The sequence below is a fragment of the Erpetoichthys calabaricus genome, chromosome 7 (assembly GCF_900747795.2).
Source record: "Erpetoichthys calabaricus chromosome 7, fErpCal1.3, whole genome shotgun sequence".
Lineage (NCBI taxonomy): Eukaryota > Metazoa > Chordata > Cladistia > Polypteriformes > Polypteridae > Erpetoichthys > Erpetoichthys calabaricus.
The window spans coordinates 170125662-170143011 of NC_041400.2; the positions used below are offsets into that span (position 1 = coordinate 170125662).

The 17350-nt window shown below is 36.2% G+C and overlaps 1 protein-coding gene across 1 annotated transcript in view; it reads right to left on the reverse strand.

Annotated features, from left to right (window-relative positions):
• Positions 1 to 17350, reverse strand: part of tbca (tubulin cofactor a) — a 76508-nt gene that overhangs the window by 13311 nt on the left and 45847 nt on the right. Inside the window, exon 2 of the mRNA XM_028805705.2 lies at positions 11743 to 11848. Coding sequence (XP_028661538.2) covers positions 11743 to 11848 — 106 coding nt within the window. The remainder of the gene's footprint in view (positions 1 to 11742; positions 11849 to 17350) is intronic.

A 17350-nucleotide genomic window follows, 5' to 3' on the forward strand; every position in this document is an offset into this window, starting at 1 on the left:
CCTCTCAGTTCCGGGTACAGACCAGAGTTGCCATTGACGTGCGCTGCGACTCCTCTCGATGATAGCCCAGGGCTCCAGATGGTGACTAAAATGGTTCGCCAATGCGACTTGATTTTCTATTTTGCAACTAGTTTTTTCATTCCAGTCGCTGGTGGCGACTCTCTCTCTCTCTTAATCTAAGAAACATTTTAAATTTAAAGAAGCAGAAACGGCTTTTAATTATGTGCGAACACTCTCAGCCCGCGTCTGCCTTTCCTATTATACTATCACGTGATTAAACCCAAACCAAAGCGAGGCATCATCTGACACGCCCACTCTACTTCAAACGTCATCTCGCTAACTGCTGCGGATAGGGATCTGAAATAGAAGAGAATCGGGCCACGACTATTCCTCGAATTCCATCCTAACTTTCCATGTAACACGCGAAATGTTCTAAGTTTCCATGTAACATGCAAAATGGCCAAACGAAAAACTTCCGACTTTTTCTCAATGCCCACTCGTCCAAATCCTGCCTTGTCTACTTCTGAACGAACCGAAGATAATTCAGACAGTGGGTTATCTGAGGTACAGCCACCGGCATCCGGAAATGTACAGTTATTAAAGGATGACAACTCCGTCCCTTTAGCAAAGTCTTCTGCGCCCGCGGCTCCGACGCCTGGAAGACAGTTTAAAACGGCTTGGTTACAGGAGTTAGCTTGGTTACGGTATGACAAGAGAAAGATGTATTGCAGCATTTGTGCATAAGCCGGACAAGAAATTGCTGGTAAAACAGAATTCATTTGTGGTATGAGCCATTTTAAAAAGAAAACTGTGAAAAAGCATGGGGAGAGTAAGAAACACAAGAATGCCAGAGACTGTGATCGCTAGGTCTGCTCCTCGTGACTCCCCCATAGCAAAGGCAGTGCAACGTGCTTATGAGAAAGTGACAGAAAATGAGATGAAAGAATAAAAATAAAATTCAATGCAGCATATATGATTGCACTGGAAGAAATACCGTTCACAAAGTTTAAATCTCAAATTCTGCTGATAGTGAAGAATGGCATGGATGTGTCAAAAACATATGATAATGATACAGCATGTACAGAGTTTGTAGGTTGCATTGCAGATGAATTAAAAAGTAATGTGCTGGAAGAAGCTTTAAAGGTAAACTACATCTCTGTTATAACTGATTGTGGAACAGATGTCTCAGGGAAAGACAATGTCATCACATACTGTAGGTATGTATCTGATGGAACACCTAAGACTCATCTAGTAAGTTTGGCTGAGATTGATTATGGTCATGCAGAAGGGATTCAAAACACCATTAAATCACTGCTTCAGAATGCTGACCCAACCAGCCCAAATTGGTGGGTATATAAAATGAGTGCTTTTGGAGCAGATGGTGCAAGCATGAACAGGGGTTCAACAGGGGGAATAGGGGCACTTTTCAGAAAAGAGATAGGTGAACATGCTCTGTTTTTCCACTGTCTACCCCATCGGCTGGAACTGGCAATGCTAAACACACAAAGGTCAGTGCCAATGAATGAAACAGTTTATGACCTTCTACAACTAGTGTGGAAAACGTATCATTTCAGTCCCAAAAGCAAGCGGGAGCTGAAGGCTATAGGAGCAGAGTTAGGATGCACAGTACGAAACCCACCAGCAGTAAAAACTCAGCGCTGCAGGAATTCTTACAGCACATAGGTTCTCAGCCTGAAGGCTCAGTTCAACAGGAAGGGCCATCAACAAGCAGGAGTGAGAGGGCTGCAAGTAGCCACACAGTCATAACCTTCCAAAATGTTAAATTGAAAGGCCCCCAAAATCAGGCCACATTCAGAAGTGATCTAAAGGCCGCAATTGAAAAAACAGTTGATATTACTATTAAAGAATTGGAGATCAGGTTTGCAAACATGATGTCAAGTGTTACACAGCACGGACATTCAAAGGGATCAGAAATCATCAAGTCATTTTCAGTGTTTTGTCATGATGCATGGCCAGAGGACATTGATAGCTATGGCAAGTTTGAGGTAGACACACTTGTTAAATGGTACAGGGAGCTCTTATCAAACAATGGCTGTGATGTCACAGCTGTGCAGAAGGAATGGCTAATGTTGAAAATATTAGTGAAGGGTCAATTTCTGGATAAGACTTACGGTGACCTATGGACAGTGATGCTGAGCAAGGAGCCATTCTGTACAGATTTTAAAAATCTGCTTCACTTAGTCGAAATAATGCTGGTGCTTCCGATATCTGCAGCTCAGTGCGAGCGAGGATTTTCAGTACAAAACAGAATAAAATCAAAAGTGTGCAACTCCCTAAGTGTAGAAACATTGGAAGACTTGGTAAGGATCAGTACAGAGGGCCCTACACTTGAACTTTTTGACCCAGAGCCCAGTGTGAAGTGCTGGTTGTCAGCCAGCAAATAAAAGTGCAGATCAAAGTATACTGGCTGGCCTAATGATGCTGACATTGTAATGTTTAGTGACAGTGAACTTGAAGAGTAATTAATTTCTTTATATTTGTACTCTCATTGCGAAATGATTATTCCAGAAATGATTGTTTATAATGTGTTATTGTGTTAATTCTTGTGTTATTATGTGTAAGACATTTTCAGTGTTTGTATTTGTAGTGTTCCTTACACATGTTGTGTATAAGACTCTGGACTTGAAGTATTGCTTATTAGTAAACATTTGCACTGTTCACATTTATGTGTCATTTATTCTTCTGTTATTATTATCTACAAGACCTTGCAGAGGACACTAGTAGGCAGGTCAAATACTGTAGCTCAGACAGGAGAAAGGAAAGGCAGTGTGAGGTAGACCGAAGAAACAAATAAACAATACAAGTAAATATTATTTGTTTATTTCACATTTGGCATGCGGTACAGATTATGGCTCCCAAAAAAAGCATTTGGCTCCTAAATATTTTGGGTTTAGGAGCCAATGGCTCCCAAATTTTTTTTTCTGTCTGGAGCCCTGTATCCAGGGTGCCCTGCGAGATGAAACACCTCCTTCTGGGAACACCGGTTAACACCAACACAGCCCTCAACAACCTTCAGGGTCTTGTCACAGAAGGTCTCCCACATCACATTAGGATCGGCAGTCATACCCAAATCTCCAAGTTCCTCACACAAACTGTGTGCAAACTCATTAGAAACAGCCTGGTCTTGGATAATAATTCTTAAAAGAAGAAACTATGCTTCATTAACAGAAATCAGTTCCACATTTTTAGGAGTTAATGCTTGCCCAAATGTATTAAAATGTTCCAGTGATACTCCTCATAAAAAGATGTATGTCGTTTGTCTATTTTCAGAGTGAATTTTGCAACCATTTTTTTTCCTCCTTTAATGCATGGATTTTGCACCAGATACTAATTACTTTAATTACCTCCAACACTGAACTACAAATTCTGGGTATGTACGTCTGGGGCTTACTTTCTTAGATTTGTCCCCATTTCTTCAATGAAATCTCATTATTTTTGGAATTCCAGTGAAATCCAGTGTCTTTGAAGTGTTGTTTTCAAGGTGTCTCCTGAAAATTACAGTGGTGTGAAAAACTATTTGCCCCCTTCCTGATTTCTTATTCTTTTGCATGTTTGTCACACAAAACGTTTCTGATCATCAAACACATTTAACCATTAGTCAAATATAACACAAGTAAACACAAAATGCAGTTTTTAAATGATGGTGTTTATTATTTAGGGAGAAAAAAAATCCAAACCTACATGGCCCTGTGTGAAAAAGTAATTGCCCCCTTGTTAAAAAATAACCTAACTGTGGTGTATCACACCTGAGTTCAATTTCCGTAGCCACCCCCAGGCCTGATTACTGCCACACCTGTTTCAATCAAGAAATCACTTAAATAGGAGCTGCCTGACACAGAGAAGTAGAACAAAAGCACCTCAAAAGCTAGACATCATGCCAAGATCCAAAGAAATTCAGGAACAAATGAGAACAGAAGTAATTGAGATCTATCAGTCTGGTAAAGGTTATAAAGCCATTTCTAAAGCTTTGGGACTCCAGCGAACCACAGTGAGAGCCATTATCCACAAATGGCAAAAACATGGAACAGTGGTGAACCTTCCCAGGATTGGCCGGCCGACCAAAATTACCCCAAGAGCGCAGAGACGACTCATCCGAGAGGTCACAAAAGACCCCAGGACAACGTCTAAAGAACTGCAGGCCTCACTTGCCTCAATTAAGGTCAGTGTTCACGACTCCACCATAAGAAAGAGACTGGGCAAAAACGGCCTGCATGGCAGATTTCCAAGACGCAAACCACTGTTAAGCAAAAAGAACATTAGGGCTCGTCTCAATTTTGCTAAGAAACATCTCAATGATTGCCAAGACTTTTGGGAAAATACCTTGTGGACTGATGAGTCAAAAGTTGAACTTTTTGGAAGGCAACTGTCCCGTTACATCTGGTGTAAAAGGAACACAGCATTTCAGAAAAAGAACATCATACCAACAGTAAAATATGGTGGTGGTAGTGTGATGGTCTGGGGTTGTTTTGCTGCTTCAGGACCTGGAAGGCTTGCTGTGATAGATGGAACCATGAATTCTACTGTCTACCAAAAAATCCTGAAGGAGAATGTCCGGCCATCTGTTCGTCAACTCAAGCTGAAGCGATCTTGGGTGCTGCAACAGGACAATGACCCAAAACACACCAGCAAATCCACCTCTGAATGGCTGAAGAAAAACAAAATGAAGACTTTGGAGTGGCCTAGTCAAAGTCCTGACCTGAATCCAATTGAGATGCTATGGGATGACCTTAAAAAGGCGGTTCATGCTAGAAAACCCTCAAATAAAGCTGAATTACAACAATTTTGCAAAGATGAGTGGGACAAAATTCCTCCAGAGCGCTGTAAAAGACTCATTGCAAGTTATCGCAAACGCTTGATTACAGTTATTGCTGCTAAGGGTGGCCCAACCAGTTATTAGGTTCAGGGGGCAATTACTTTTTCACACAGGGCCATGTAGGTTTGAATTTTTTTTTCTCCCTAAATAATAAAAACCACCATTTACAAACTGCATTTTGTGTTTACTTGTGTTATATTTGACTAATGGTTAAATGTGTTTGATGATCAGAAACATTTTGTGTGACAAACATGCAAAAGAATAAGAAATCTGGAAGGGGGCAAATAGTTTTTCACACCACTGTATATGAGGTTTACAATGGCTTTTGCTTGTGGGCGCAGAACAAGACTGCAGTAATGTTGTCTTAACTGAAGACTAAATCCCAGTCACTCTCATACCATTCAAATATGTGCAATAAAAGCTTTCATTGTGTTCATCACATATTAGTACTTGTACTAATGGCCAGAATAATAACAAAGTTAGTGTTTGTGATTTGTTTTAGCAATTACATATGTTGTGTTATCGGTTTAACTATTTGCACCTCTGTGATTCTGCGCTGCTGTTTACACAATGGATATTGCATAATTAAAGACCTCTGCCTCATGCTTCAAGGTGGTATTATTCAACAAACAGCATAAAAAGTTTGGCAAATTGTTTTGAATATACATACAAAGCAGTTAATTCTGTCATTGTTGTAGACAAGTTGCAGGTGCAGAGATAATAACTTGTAATGGTGTTTTTTGTTTTGTTTTTTTTTCAAAAACATGTTACAACTGTTAGTGACACAGCCAGTGTGTAGATTCCACCTTCTCCTTGCATCTGTGGGTGGAGTACTCCTTTAATTACAGACTCTAAGTTTCCCCCATACAAGTAAGTGTGACTGAACACATGAGTGTACCCAGCAATGGAGGGATATTCTGTGCAAGGATGATTCCTTTCTTATACTCAGTGCTGCTGTGGCAGGCCCTGGCTAGCCGTGACCCTGAAATGGACAAGCCAGAAATCAAGGTAAAAAAATGAATTGATGGTTGGATGGACAATGGTAACCACAAGCATTATATTCTAATTTAGTTCTCTTGTCTCGGCTTGCATTGGATTTTATAAGTTGGTTATCCATCTTGCTATCTTTGTTAAATACCCTAATACAGCTGTTTAGATGCTACAAGTTAAAATGGTCACAATTCAGCACTAACTGGTCTCAACGTCTTGCTCGAACAGTATGCACAAATACATTTTTTGTTATTTCTGGATCATGGTGGGATACACATTGAAAGAGCAGCAGCATTATCCCACTTTGTTAAATTATGACTGATTTTAAATGAGAGAAGTGATTTCCACAATTTAGTGCTTAAATTGTAGCCCTAAACAATTACAAACTGGAGGGAAATTGTCTTTATTATTGTGCATGCGCTAAATACTTTCCAACAATATAGAAATTTATTTATGACAAGCAAGCACTAGAACACATAAATTTGAAAATGTCAAGTAGCATATACAGAGAATAAGAGAACAGAAAGTTAAATATATGCTATACAGTACATTTTCAGCAATGATAATATATACTATAGAACTATACAAAAAAAATTGTACTTTCTGCACGTGGGCAAATTTCACCTACCTAGGTTCAATTTGATTTTTGCTGCTTCATGAGCCTCATTGTTTGTTTCAGCCAATGTGAAAGTTATTTATTGCAGTTAGTAAAAAATATATCAACCAACAAAACATAAAACCCACCATTTGTGAAAAGACTAACTACTGTATAAGTATGGAAGTCCTCCTGCCAGTGTGTGTATTTGCGTATAGCCAGTCACTGACAAATGTCTAGAACTGTTGGTAAAATTCCTATTTCCCCTTCCACAACATTTTACTGTGTGAAAATACAAACATTCTCTCAATAAATATTCACAAGGAAAAATGAAAATTCTTCTGAATGATGTAAAAAAAAAAAAACTTAATTCGTATGAGCTCAATAATTATAAACACTTGCTGCAAAATCTCTGTAAAGAAAATTCAACAGTTTTACTCTATAACCAATTTTTAACATAATCATTAGTTCTCTGAGCTTCTTTAATAATACAAAACCAGATCTAAAGGAATAGTAAAGCATGCTTATTCCTACACTACTGTAGTCTTTTATTCAACTGGCTAGAAATGTTCTGAATAATTACATATTATCAATTTATCAATTTCAATTCATCTGTTTTCTATGCAGTCTTTTATGATTGTAGAGGTACAGGATGCAGGAGCCTATGTGGACAGTTTGTGGTGAAAGGTACAAACCAACTCATGGATATATATACACATTTACCCATATTCTGTCAATTTAAATTCAGGAATTAACACCACAATACATCTTTGAAATGTAGAACAACACTAGAGAACACGAAGAAAATGAACGTGAAGTTGGCAAGAGCATGCACATTCTACAAACAGGAAAGAAATTAAACTTTTACTAAATGTGAAAAGCCCCCATTAGGTGACTGATTCCTACTCTCATGCATGAAGGACCTTTAAAACTCGAGGACTCTGACAATTTGTTAACTGGCACATTTAACTTCACTTTATCAGGTTGACTTACGGCAGAGTGTTTGTCTGAGGCTGATGCATAAAACGACATGAAGGCATGTGGATAAAAGAACAATTTCAACAAATGGTGTTGGCTTTTTACAAGGAATTTAATGAAGCATTGACAGATTTTACTATAAGCTCAGGCCAACAAGATCACTTGAAAACATGTCATGCATTTACACCATTCATTTTATTGGATAAAATAAAAAATTGTCACTAAACGACTATCCTCCACTTCAGTTACATCATATAGTTGACATTTTACTATGTCTACAAGAGGTTGTGCCTCTACACATTCCATTACTTTATTTTCAATGATCACTACATTAATTAATAATGTAATCTTAACTGCCAGTGAAGTTAGAATAAAACTTTTACTCTGATCTTCTCTTGAAGATTATGCATTAAATTATCAGATGTAAGTGCTAAACTGGAGTGAAGAAAACTGGCATTGCTAAGAAGTAAAAACATTTAAATAATTCAGTGAATCAAGACTAAAACTCTGTACCCTTCAGATTAAAAATACTAGGTCATGCCATTTGCAGAAATTATCAGATGATTTAGCATTTATGGAATATATTGATGGGGGGGGGGGGGCAGAGTGGAGGAGTCAGGTCGAGAAATTTGTTTCTTGGTACAGAGAAAGTTGATTGCACTTTAACATCAGCAAAACCAAGGAACAGGGGCATTATATATAAATAGTGTGTACGTACAAAAATGCTATGTACGCCTGTTTCCATGCTCACATTGAGATGTGTAAAAATAAATAAACTTGACGAGCAGCTGTGCACATTTTCACGGCAGTCTCAGAACATGCATACACATATTTCTGCTCGATTTTGAAAACTGGCAGCACCCAGCATCAAAGCAGTGCTGTTTCTGTGTGGTTTCCCTTTCTCTTTTAGATTTGCATCCATGACATGGGTTTTATCAATATCACAGAAATGAACTGCGTACCGTTCACAAATTTAAGGCACTTTTTTGTAATCAATCTATGACAACAAAATGTTGCATGGAATGGACAAACTATTCCAACTACCATGGCTGCTTTAGCATTATTAGAAAACATCACAAATGGAAGAAGAAGAGAGCACATATTTAAAGATCATACTGATTTCTTGTCCAATGATGATGACTGACTTCTAAGTTGATTTAGATTTTCAAAAGCTATCCTCTTGGAGCTGTGTGCTGAACTGGGGCTGATTTTACCAAGACAAACTCTAAAGAATTGTGCTCTACCTGTTCCTTTGCAAATTCTGTCCATCTTTGGCTTTTAAGCCACAGGAGCTTTTCAACATGAACTGGCTGACTTATCGGGAATTTCTCAGTCATAACTGAGTTGTGCCACGCATGCTGTATGAGCAGAACGATTGACTGCATTCACATTACTATAAAGGCACATACAGAGAACGAATTTGCCTATGAAAATAGAAAGCATTTCCATATAATGTGCTGCTCTATAGTGCACAGAAAGTATGTCACATTGGGCAAGCATGTAGCGTGCTGCATAATGTGGCACACAATCGTGGCTTGCCCATACCTGAAAAGATGCGGTATGATGAACCTGATCCACCAAATGATCCCACAAATCAGAAAGCGTTACAGCTTTGTTTGAAAGTAATTATCAGAAACTAAAAACATGTAATCAGATGCAGCATTTTTTTTAACCAATTAATTTAATTGTGGTCAATATCACATAGTACAGCATTTATATTCCTTAATTCACTGACCACATCTCTTACAGCATCCAATATTGCATTTTGTGACTCCAGAACAGCGTCCACCAGCACACGGCCAGATGGTTGACTGGCAGTTTCTGAAGCCAGGGGTATGTGTGTGCAACTAGCGCCAGAGGATGTGCTCAGAACAGCAGCACAATCACCTCCTGGGGTCATCTTTTATAATACTGTCTGAAACAGAATAAACAATTAATGCTTTATTTGCTGCCTGCTTGTTTGTCTTATTAAATATGCAGATTATTTACACGAGTATGGACAATGGTAAGTGAAAAAAAAAAAAAAAAAATTAAGTCACCTTCACCTATGGTGATGTTGAAGTCCCCCTTCCTGCCCATCAATAACTTCAGCAGCTTGCTGTTCAAACAGTGTGAGCACCATAATTCCGCTACCTCCTCCAGTAGTGTTGACACTCAGACAGTGAATTACGACTTGCATTTTCATGTCGACTTTGATATCTAACCACTTCTTTTTATTTTGCGCACTGTGCAGTTTTCTGAACTTGAACTTTTGGTTGCCTCTGTCACATCATGCCACTCCAATTTCCTTTTGTGGCTTATACCACTGCTTAAGCCACCAAATAGTATGTCTTTCCTTGCCTCCACTTCACTGAGCAGGACCTCCATTTTGTATTTGATGAAATTCTTCTTTTTTACTTTTGCTTTTGCCATCATCTTTTAACAAAACACTGAAAGGAAGGAGCTATTTATATTGATTTGCATATTCAAATGGGCAAAATTCATGGAGGAGTGTGCAAGTGTGTTAAAATTCACATTGATTGGGATTTATAAAGGGAATGTGTGTTGAGCTTTGCTTACTGAGTTTTATGCATCTGATTTGTGCATAGGCACATTTCTACTTTTGTCCGTATGTATGTTTTAGTTTGAGTTCTACGTAAGCATTTTACATGAGGCCCCAGGATACTGACTTTTATTGTACCAAACAGCCTTTATGTCCAGTCACTATTCAGTGAGTGAATGTAGAGGTGGTCCATATCAATGACAGGCTGCACTAGTTTCACAGCGAAGTATTTAAGAAAGGTCAGAGTAGGCATTTTTTCCTTAGAAGAATGTGTTCTTTTAATGTAAGCAATGAAATCCTTAACATATCTAAACAAAAAATAAATGAAACAGCAATGTTTATATAACATTTGCCACCGTGCACTTTAAGATTTAATTTTGATTTAGAAGGGGAAGAAAAAAAAACCCAAATATGAATAATACAGCACAAGAATCTGAAGGATCTATGAACACACTAATCATTACGAATTTCACAAATGGAAAATCTACTGCATGTGGATTAAAGAAGATACTTAATGGTTCATTAACCTATCAAAATTTGATTCTGTCAGCACACTTGTTGGAGGTGAAGTATGTCAGTTTTTCTACTGTTTGAACAGCTGGTAAAAAGAGAGGTAAAGGATAACCTGAGCAAACATCACTTATCTTTTGGAGCATGTCTTCAAAAAGCACTATAAATCCAATCACATTTTCTCCAGTGATGTGAATCCAATCTGATTTACCTTACTTTACTTGCATGCATTTTAACAGGCAATCTAGACTGCCATCATTTCTGTGAGGAGAACTTTGACTTCAATGTACAAAGAAAGGCAATCTAAATCTCAGCGATCACAGCCAGTCTTAAAGTGATCCACTTTATCCGTAAGCATACAACTTAAGTGTTCACATGTTCTATACCTATACAAGGTTACCAAGATTTTGATAAATCTCAGACGTTGTCTATCATTTAACTTATTTATGCTACATTTTATTGTTATATATAACGAAATCTAAATATCATTTGAAACAGTAATAGCAAATCATGGAAATATGACTGCTTAGAATAAAATGTGATAAAGACCAATCAACGAAATATTAAAACACAAAATAAATGGTTCCTTATAAGTTGCTCACTAATCCAGAATTAATTTTTTTCCTTCCCTATTAGCAGCACAAATACATTATGTAAATTACTTGTTTTGTATGACAACTTTTACAGTAGATATTAATTCCATCAAAGAGATAAGATAATACATAGCAGATCAGCAGGGGTTGTTTTGTATTGCTAAAATGTGCAGTTGCCTTGATAGGCATAACCAAAGTATTATACTCACAAAGCAAAACATTACTTTTGGCAAGATGTGATTTTTTGACTGGTTAAATAAACTTAAGGTATAACAGGGAATTTTAAAAAAAGGAAAACTATGATCCTGAAACTTTACTTTTGTAAAAAAGATGTTTTCAAGAAAACAGACGTACAATATTAAGAAGAAAGTTAAAACATTGCCAATAAATAATAAAATAGCTATCATCTTGGAGAAAGTGCATCATTTATAAAAGCTGTGTTACTTTAACAGCTTTAATACTCTATTATGCAGTATGCATTTTTGGGCACTCAGGGGAGCATGTTATGCATTTCCATTTGCAATCTTCCTTCTTTGTTTACTGAAATCTGTTCAGCTGCATCAAAATCACACTTTAAGCATATTAACATCATACAGGGGATTATTTCCTTTAAGCAAGAAAGAAAAGAAATTGTAATTTTACGCAAAAAATAATAATGCACTTTTATCTTGCCTTAATTTTTTACCACACCATTCCATACCTGCTTTTTAATGTCATATTCATCACATCCTTCTGCTTTCATTCGTTCAATTTTTTCTTCTTGCTGTTTAGCTTCATTTACATATACTACTTTTTCTTTTGCTAACCTGAAAGATAAAAAAATAAAGAACAAATATGATACACTTCATAAAATATAAAATTGCTCAAACAATTTACAAACATAGCTAAAACAAATGAATTCTTTCAAGTTTTGGCTTTACGTAAAACTGTTATTTAAATGTTAATTGCAAGATTTTAGATAGATTGTCTTCCATTTTGCAGAGGCACATTGGTTTATAGAAAAGACCAATATACATCATTCTTTTTTGACATTTGCTAACCTACACTGAATAAAAATTATACCAAATTTTCAAACAATGTATCTTCACAGTTGGAAGAGTTATCTACATAACATGCTAGTCTTGGACATATATAAAACAAAAATAAAAAAGACATTAGAAGATCACCTGAATAAAGCTTGAGCCCAGCTACACAAAATTATGACAATATTACATGACAAGTGTTGTGTTGACTACTTTTCCTTAAATAAAGGTGAAGAAAGCCAAACACTTAATATACATAAATTATATATACCCCATCTTCTCAACAAATCTGTCTGCTCAAACACTAGCTTCTACGAATCACCTTTCCCAAGTTATAACACCATGTCTTAAGGCAAAGCAGCAAATAACCTTGACCAAAACAAAATACTAGTTTGTCTCACCTAGCTCCACTTACAGACAACTTAAATCTCTTACATACATTAGACTTGTTTTATGAAAAGTTATTTTCACTCAAAAATAACTCCGATTAAGCTGAGATGAAGGGGTTATACCTGAGAGCAAAGCTATGAAAGGCAGTGTTAAAAATAAATCCAAGAAATTATTAAATAGACAATATTCTTGTACCTTCAAACCTGTCTTACATATCCTCAGGTTCAGCACACAAGATTCGCTCAGTCCCACCTCCAATATTGCCAATTCTCTGCAATTTGCCTGTAAATCTGAACGTTTCCATTTTGTATCTGTGATCAAGTATAGTGTGTGAATGCGCTTTTTGACATTGCATTGCCTTCCACTGTGCGCCAATGTTTGCATAGATGCACACATAGCCATTTTCAGATTAAACTACAAACCCACCTTTTCCTTCCTACATTTTAATCACCTAGTAGGCTTAATCAACACTTGGTTCTTTTATTTCGAGTGTACTGAATCAATCTATTACATTGTCAATCTAAATCATAAATTTAGACACACTATCATTACATGTTTACCTGCAAAGACTCCACAAAAATCAATTGCCTTATAAATTATCATGTATCAAACAGTCTTGGATTTTACCTTGTTAAATGATACAGCTGTCTAAATCATAAGATGTATAGACATTACCTTTGTGGCATTACTAATGCTATGACAAAATCCAGAAGTTAACTTTCAACACCAGATGAAGAAAACTCCTTAACCCATTTATGCATTCATGGCTATGCCCAAACTAGAACAAACAAGACACAATCACTGCACACATCACCTGTAATAACATGGAGCCACAGAACTGCATTATCATCTTGTTTGTACTCAATTATTAATGAATTTAATAAGTATCTCCAAAAAACCCCAGATATTTACTATTAAGTGTGAACTGAAAATATGCATGGCAGCAGGCTGAATACACATACACACCCAAGTTCACCTGCCTAGGCAGCTAAAAAGATTACAAGGGATATTTCCATTTTGTCTTTAATACATATGAATACAAAATAAGGAAATAAGAAATCTAATAAACAAGAAGAGACCATTCAGTCCATCAAACTCATTTGTTTAGCTAATAGTTAAGCTGCCCCAATATCTCATCTAGATTCTTCTTAAAAGTTGTCAAGGTTTCTGCTTTAACTACATGTCTTGGTAGTATGTTTAAGTGTTCCACAACTCTCTGCGTAAAGAAGTGCTTTCAGGCTTCAATACTAAATGCCCTTCCCTAAAATTTTCGACTGGAGTCCAAGTATGTGACTCACCATTAAGTTGAAAGAATTCAGCTGGATCTACTAAGTGCTCCTATGATGTCCTTGTACTGTGGTGACATAAACTGCACACAATATTCTACATGTGCTCTCATTAGTGCATTATATAGTCTGAGCATGATGGCTCTTGATTTATATTCAAAAATTCTTACAATGTAGCCTAACATTTTATTAGCATTTTTAAATCATATCTTTGAAATTAACAAGTGTAGCAGCAAGGAGCTTTACAACCAAAATAATGTACAAAATGGTAATGACTAAAGCAAAAGCTGTGTGCTGGAGTCTGGTGATCCCATGGAGAATGACACTACAGCAGCTCAGAGGAAGGGAGGGAAAAAAAGTTGAAAATGGCCCTAACTGTACTTAGCAAAGGTGGATAAATATTGACTTTACTTGGAGATGCAGTCAAAAGTGCAAGAAGCAACCAATGAATACAACCTATTCACTAGTGGGAGTCCAAGACAAATACCCAGCAAGACAGGATTAAATTCTGTTACTCCAGTAGTTAAACTCTGGTGGAAATTTGGTAGGCTAAGATAAGATTTGACTAGAAATGCTAAAAAAAAGCACTGAAGGATATATAGACTAGATAAACTATTAATCCCATGGGGAAATTCAGAAATATATATTTCTCTTAGCCAATATGGAAGGAGTTTTTTCAGTTGTCTTAAAGATTATGTTTGCTAATGGACACTCAAACAAGATTGAGATTCTTAAAAAAAAAAAGACAATGAAAGAAAAGGGACCATCAACAATGGCCTTAAAGAGAGTATGTAACTTAGTATACAATGCTCTTGATGCTTTGGGCTATTTGTTTCTCCAAAGGCATAACACTTCAACTAACCTTGACAGAATAAATTACTCCGAAGATAAAAAACACTTTTGCAGGAATTATTTCAGTTAAATGAATAGTTAGCAATTTCACTAAACATTTAAGGGAAATTTGAATCATTACATATATTATCTATATAATATTAATGTTTTTGCTTACTACCTTGATGGGTATCAGTATTTCTGAAATTGACTATAAATGTGTTGAATGCCTCAAAATGGACTAAAAATTCACGTCTGTATCTAGGATCCAGAGGTTCGCTATGGCAAGGAAGAAAACACATAACCTTAAGATTAAAAACAAAGTAACAAATTGTCTTTTGTATAAAAGACAATAGCTTTGTCTGCTGTATTGACAATGTACATTATGTACTTAGCTTGGAGAATGCATTTTATAAATCCCATTGTCACATAAACACAAGGTAGGCTGTCCACAACTAGAAAAGAAGGTCCAGAAAGTTGATGGATGAATGGAGGAACTCCATTATGATATATAAATAAGCATTTACAGTTTGACTGGTTTAATGAATTTTTAACTTTATTTTTTTAATTATAAAGGGTAATCATATTTGAAAAGGAGATTATTTGGTTATAGTGCATTGACATGTATTTATTAATGGTTTACCCAGGGAATTAGCAAACTTGCAGCATTAAAATGGAATACAGCACAACGAAGTACAACTGTAACATATCAATAAACATTACAATAATGAACACCAATAAAATTTATATGCAAAATATACTGTATGTTAGATTATAAAGATACAATATATACCAAGTATACAAGTAACAACCAAATAACACAATTAACTGAAGCAGAGAAAAGTTAATAAGAGTAAACAATTGTGGCCAAAAATGACACTTCAGCTTATATCAGTATATCTGCTGCATTACCATCAATGTATGATGTATTGTACTATCATTAATCTGTGGAACCATACCATATTACAGTATGTACACATGACAAATTTGAACCTTAAGTGATAAAGCTCAGGGAGCAAGTTGAAAAAGTAGAGCAAATAGGCTTGTAGTGAAAGTGCTTTTACAGTGGCGTTTTAGTCAAAGGGCAGGTCAATGAAGTGTGTGAAGATGATCTAAAAGTGTAAAAGTCTTGTTGAAAACAGTTGAATAGTAAATCGGTGGGCACTTTTCTACTGCTTTATTGTATGCAGTCTGAGGTGATGTAGACTTCTTTCCTGAGCTACAGTATTTGCCATCATAAGATTCCTGTATGAATGGAAGTGTGGTCTGAGTGATGAACTGAGGTATTTTCATATTCAATTGCCAAACTCCACAACCACCACCTAAAGGAGGGCCTGGCAGTCTAACAAGTAAGAAGTACAGCTGTAACACAAGACCTTCACATAGCTAATCATTTTGTTCTCTACTGGGCATCCATTTAAGTTAGACATTAAGCAAGGATCCCATAGTCAGACTGAATAACAGAACTATTAAACTTTAGTAAATGGACTTTCTGCATTTAATACCTAAAAATATATTTGGATATATTATATTGGAGGATCGCAGGAATCATGGGAAGGAGGGGTCCTTTCATCGGGTTGGCTGGCCCAGTGCTGTTTCAGCCATGGAATGGCCAAATGGGGGGAGGCAGCTTGATGGATGAGGTCTCCAGGACTCTATAAATATATCCAAATCTTCTTATGTGATATCATCTACTGTTAAATTCTACTCTGTACTTCTAAAAGTTTTATTTTTATACTGTATTGAGGATCTGTTCTGTTCTGTGTATTGTATTGACCCCCTTCTTTTGACACCCACTGCACGCCCAACCTACCTGGAAAGGGGTCTCTCTTTGAATTGCCTTTCCCAAGGTTTCTTCCATTTTTCCCTACTAGGTTTTATTTTGGGAGTTTTTCCTTGTCTTCTTAAAGAGTCAAGGCTGTGGGGCTGTCAAGAGGCAGGGCCTGTTAATGCCCATTACAGCACTTCTTGTGTGATTTTGGGCTATACAAAAATAAATTGTATTGTATTGTATATTTGGTGCCCCTGATTTATTTTGATCCTTCAAAATAGAAAATATCCAAATGCAAAAGCTGTACAACACCTGGATGGGTAAGAAATAATGTTGTTTAGTATATATTTTGCATGCATTTTAAAATATTTTATTTATATAAATAAAACAAAAACTAAAAGAAAAAAACCCACTGCAAAACAAATTACTGTTAAGCAATTATGAATAATGTGTTTATAATCTATTACCTCAGCTTACCTCATCTTAAATATTACAAAATTGTCCCGGAGAATAGAACAACAACAAAAAAAAGAAAACGTGGCCATTCTGTTTCCTGTATACATACAAAGAGGCAGCCTCATTAGAGAGAAGGTTAAAAACCCACTGCCTTAAATGATGCCAACACGTGCTTGTTTAGAAAACTATTTCTACATTATATATACATATAAAATAACTACATTTATATTTGTCAAGAATTTTTATATTGATTTGTTAAGTGAACATATTCATATTGCTTTTAGTTTTATACAATGTCTTTTATATGTTTGCATGACATAGTGAGCAAACATGCTGGCCTCCAGTCACTGGTCTTTGAAAGCATAGAGACAGCTATTTTTAGCACTCGCCAACATTTCCAAGTAAATCTTTTCAGTGTAAATTCACAAAAAAAAACTAACAAACAGTAACTTATTATACTTGTTACTTTAGTTAAGTGCCTTAGAATGATATATTTTGTCTTGTGTGTATAGGATTGATTTATTACCAAAGTTTTGCCATTCCCTTAGATTT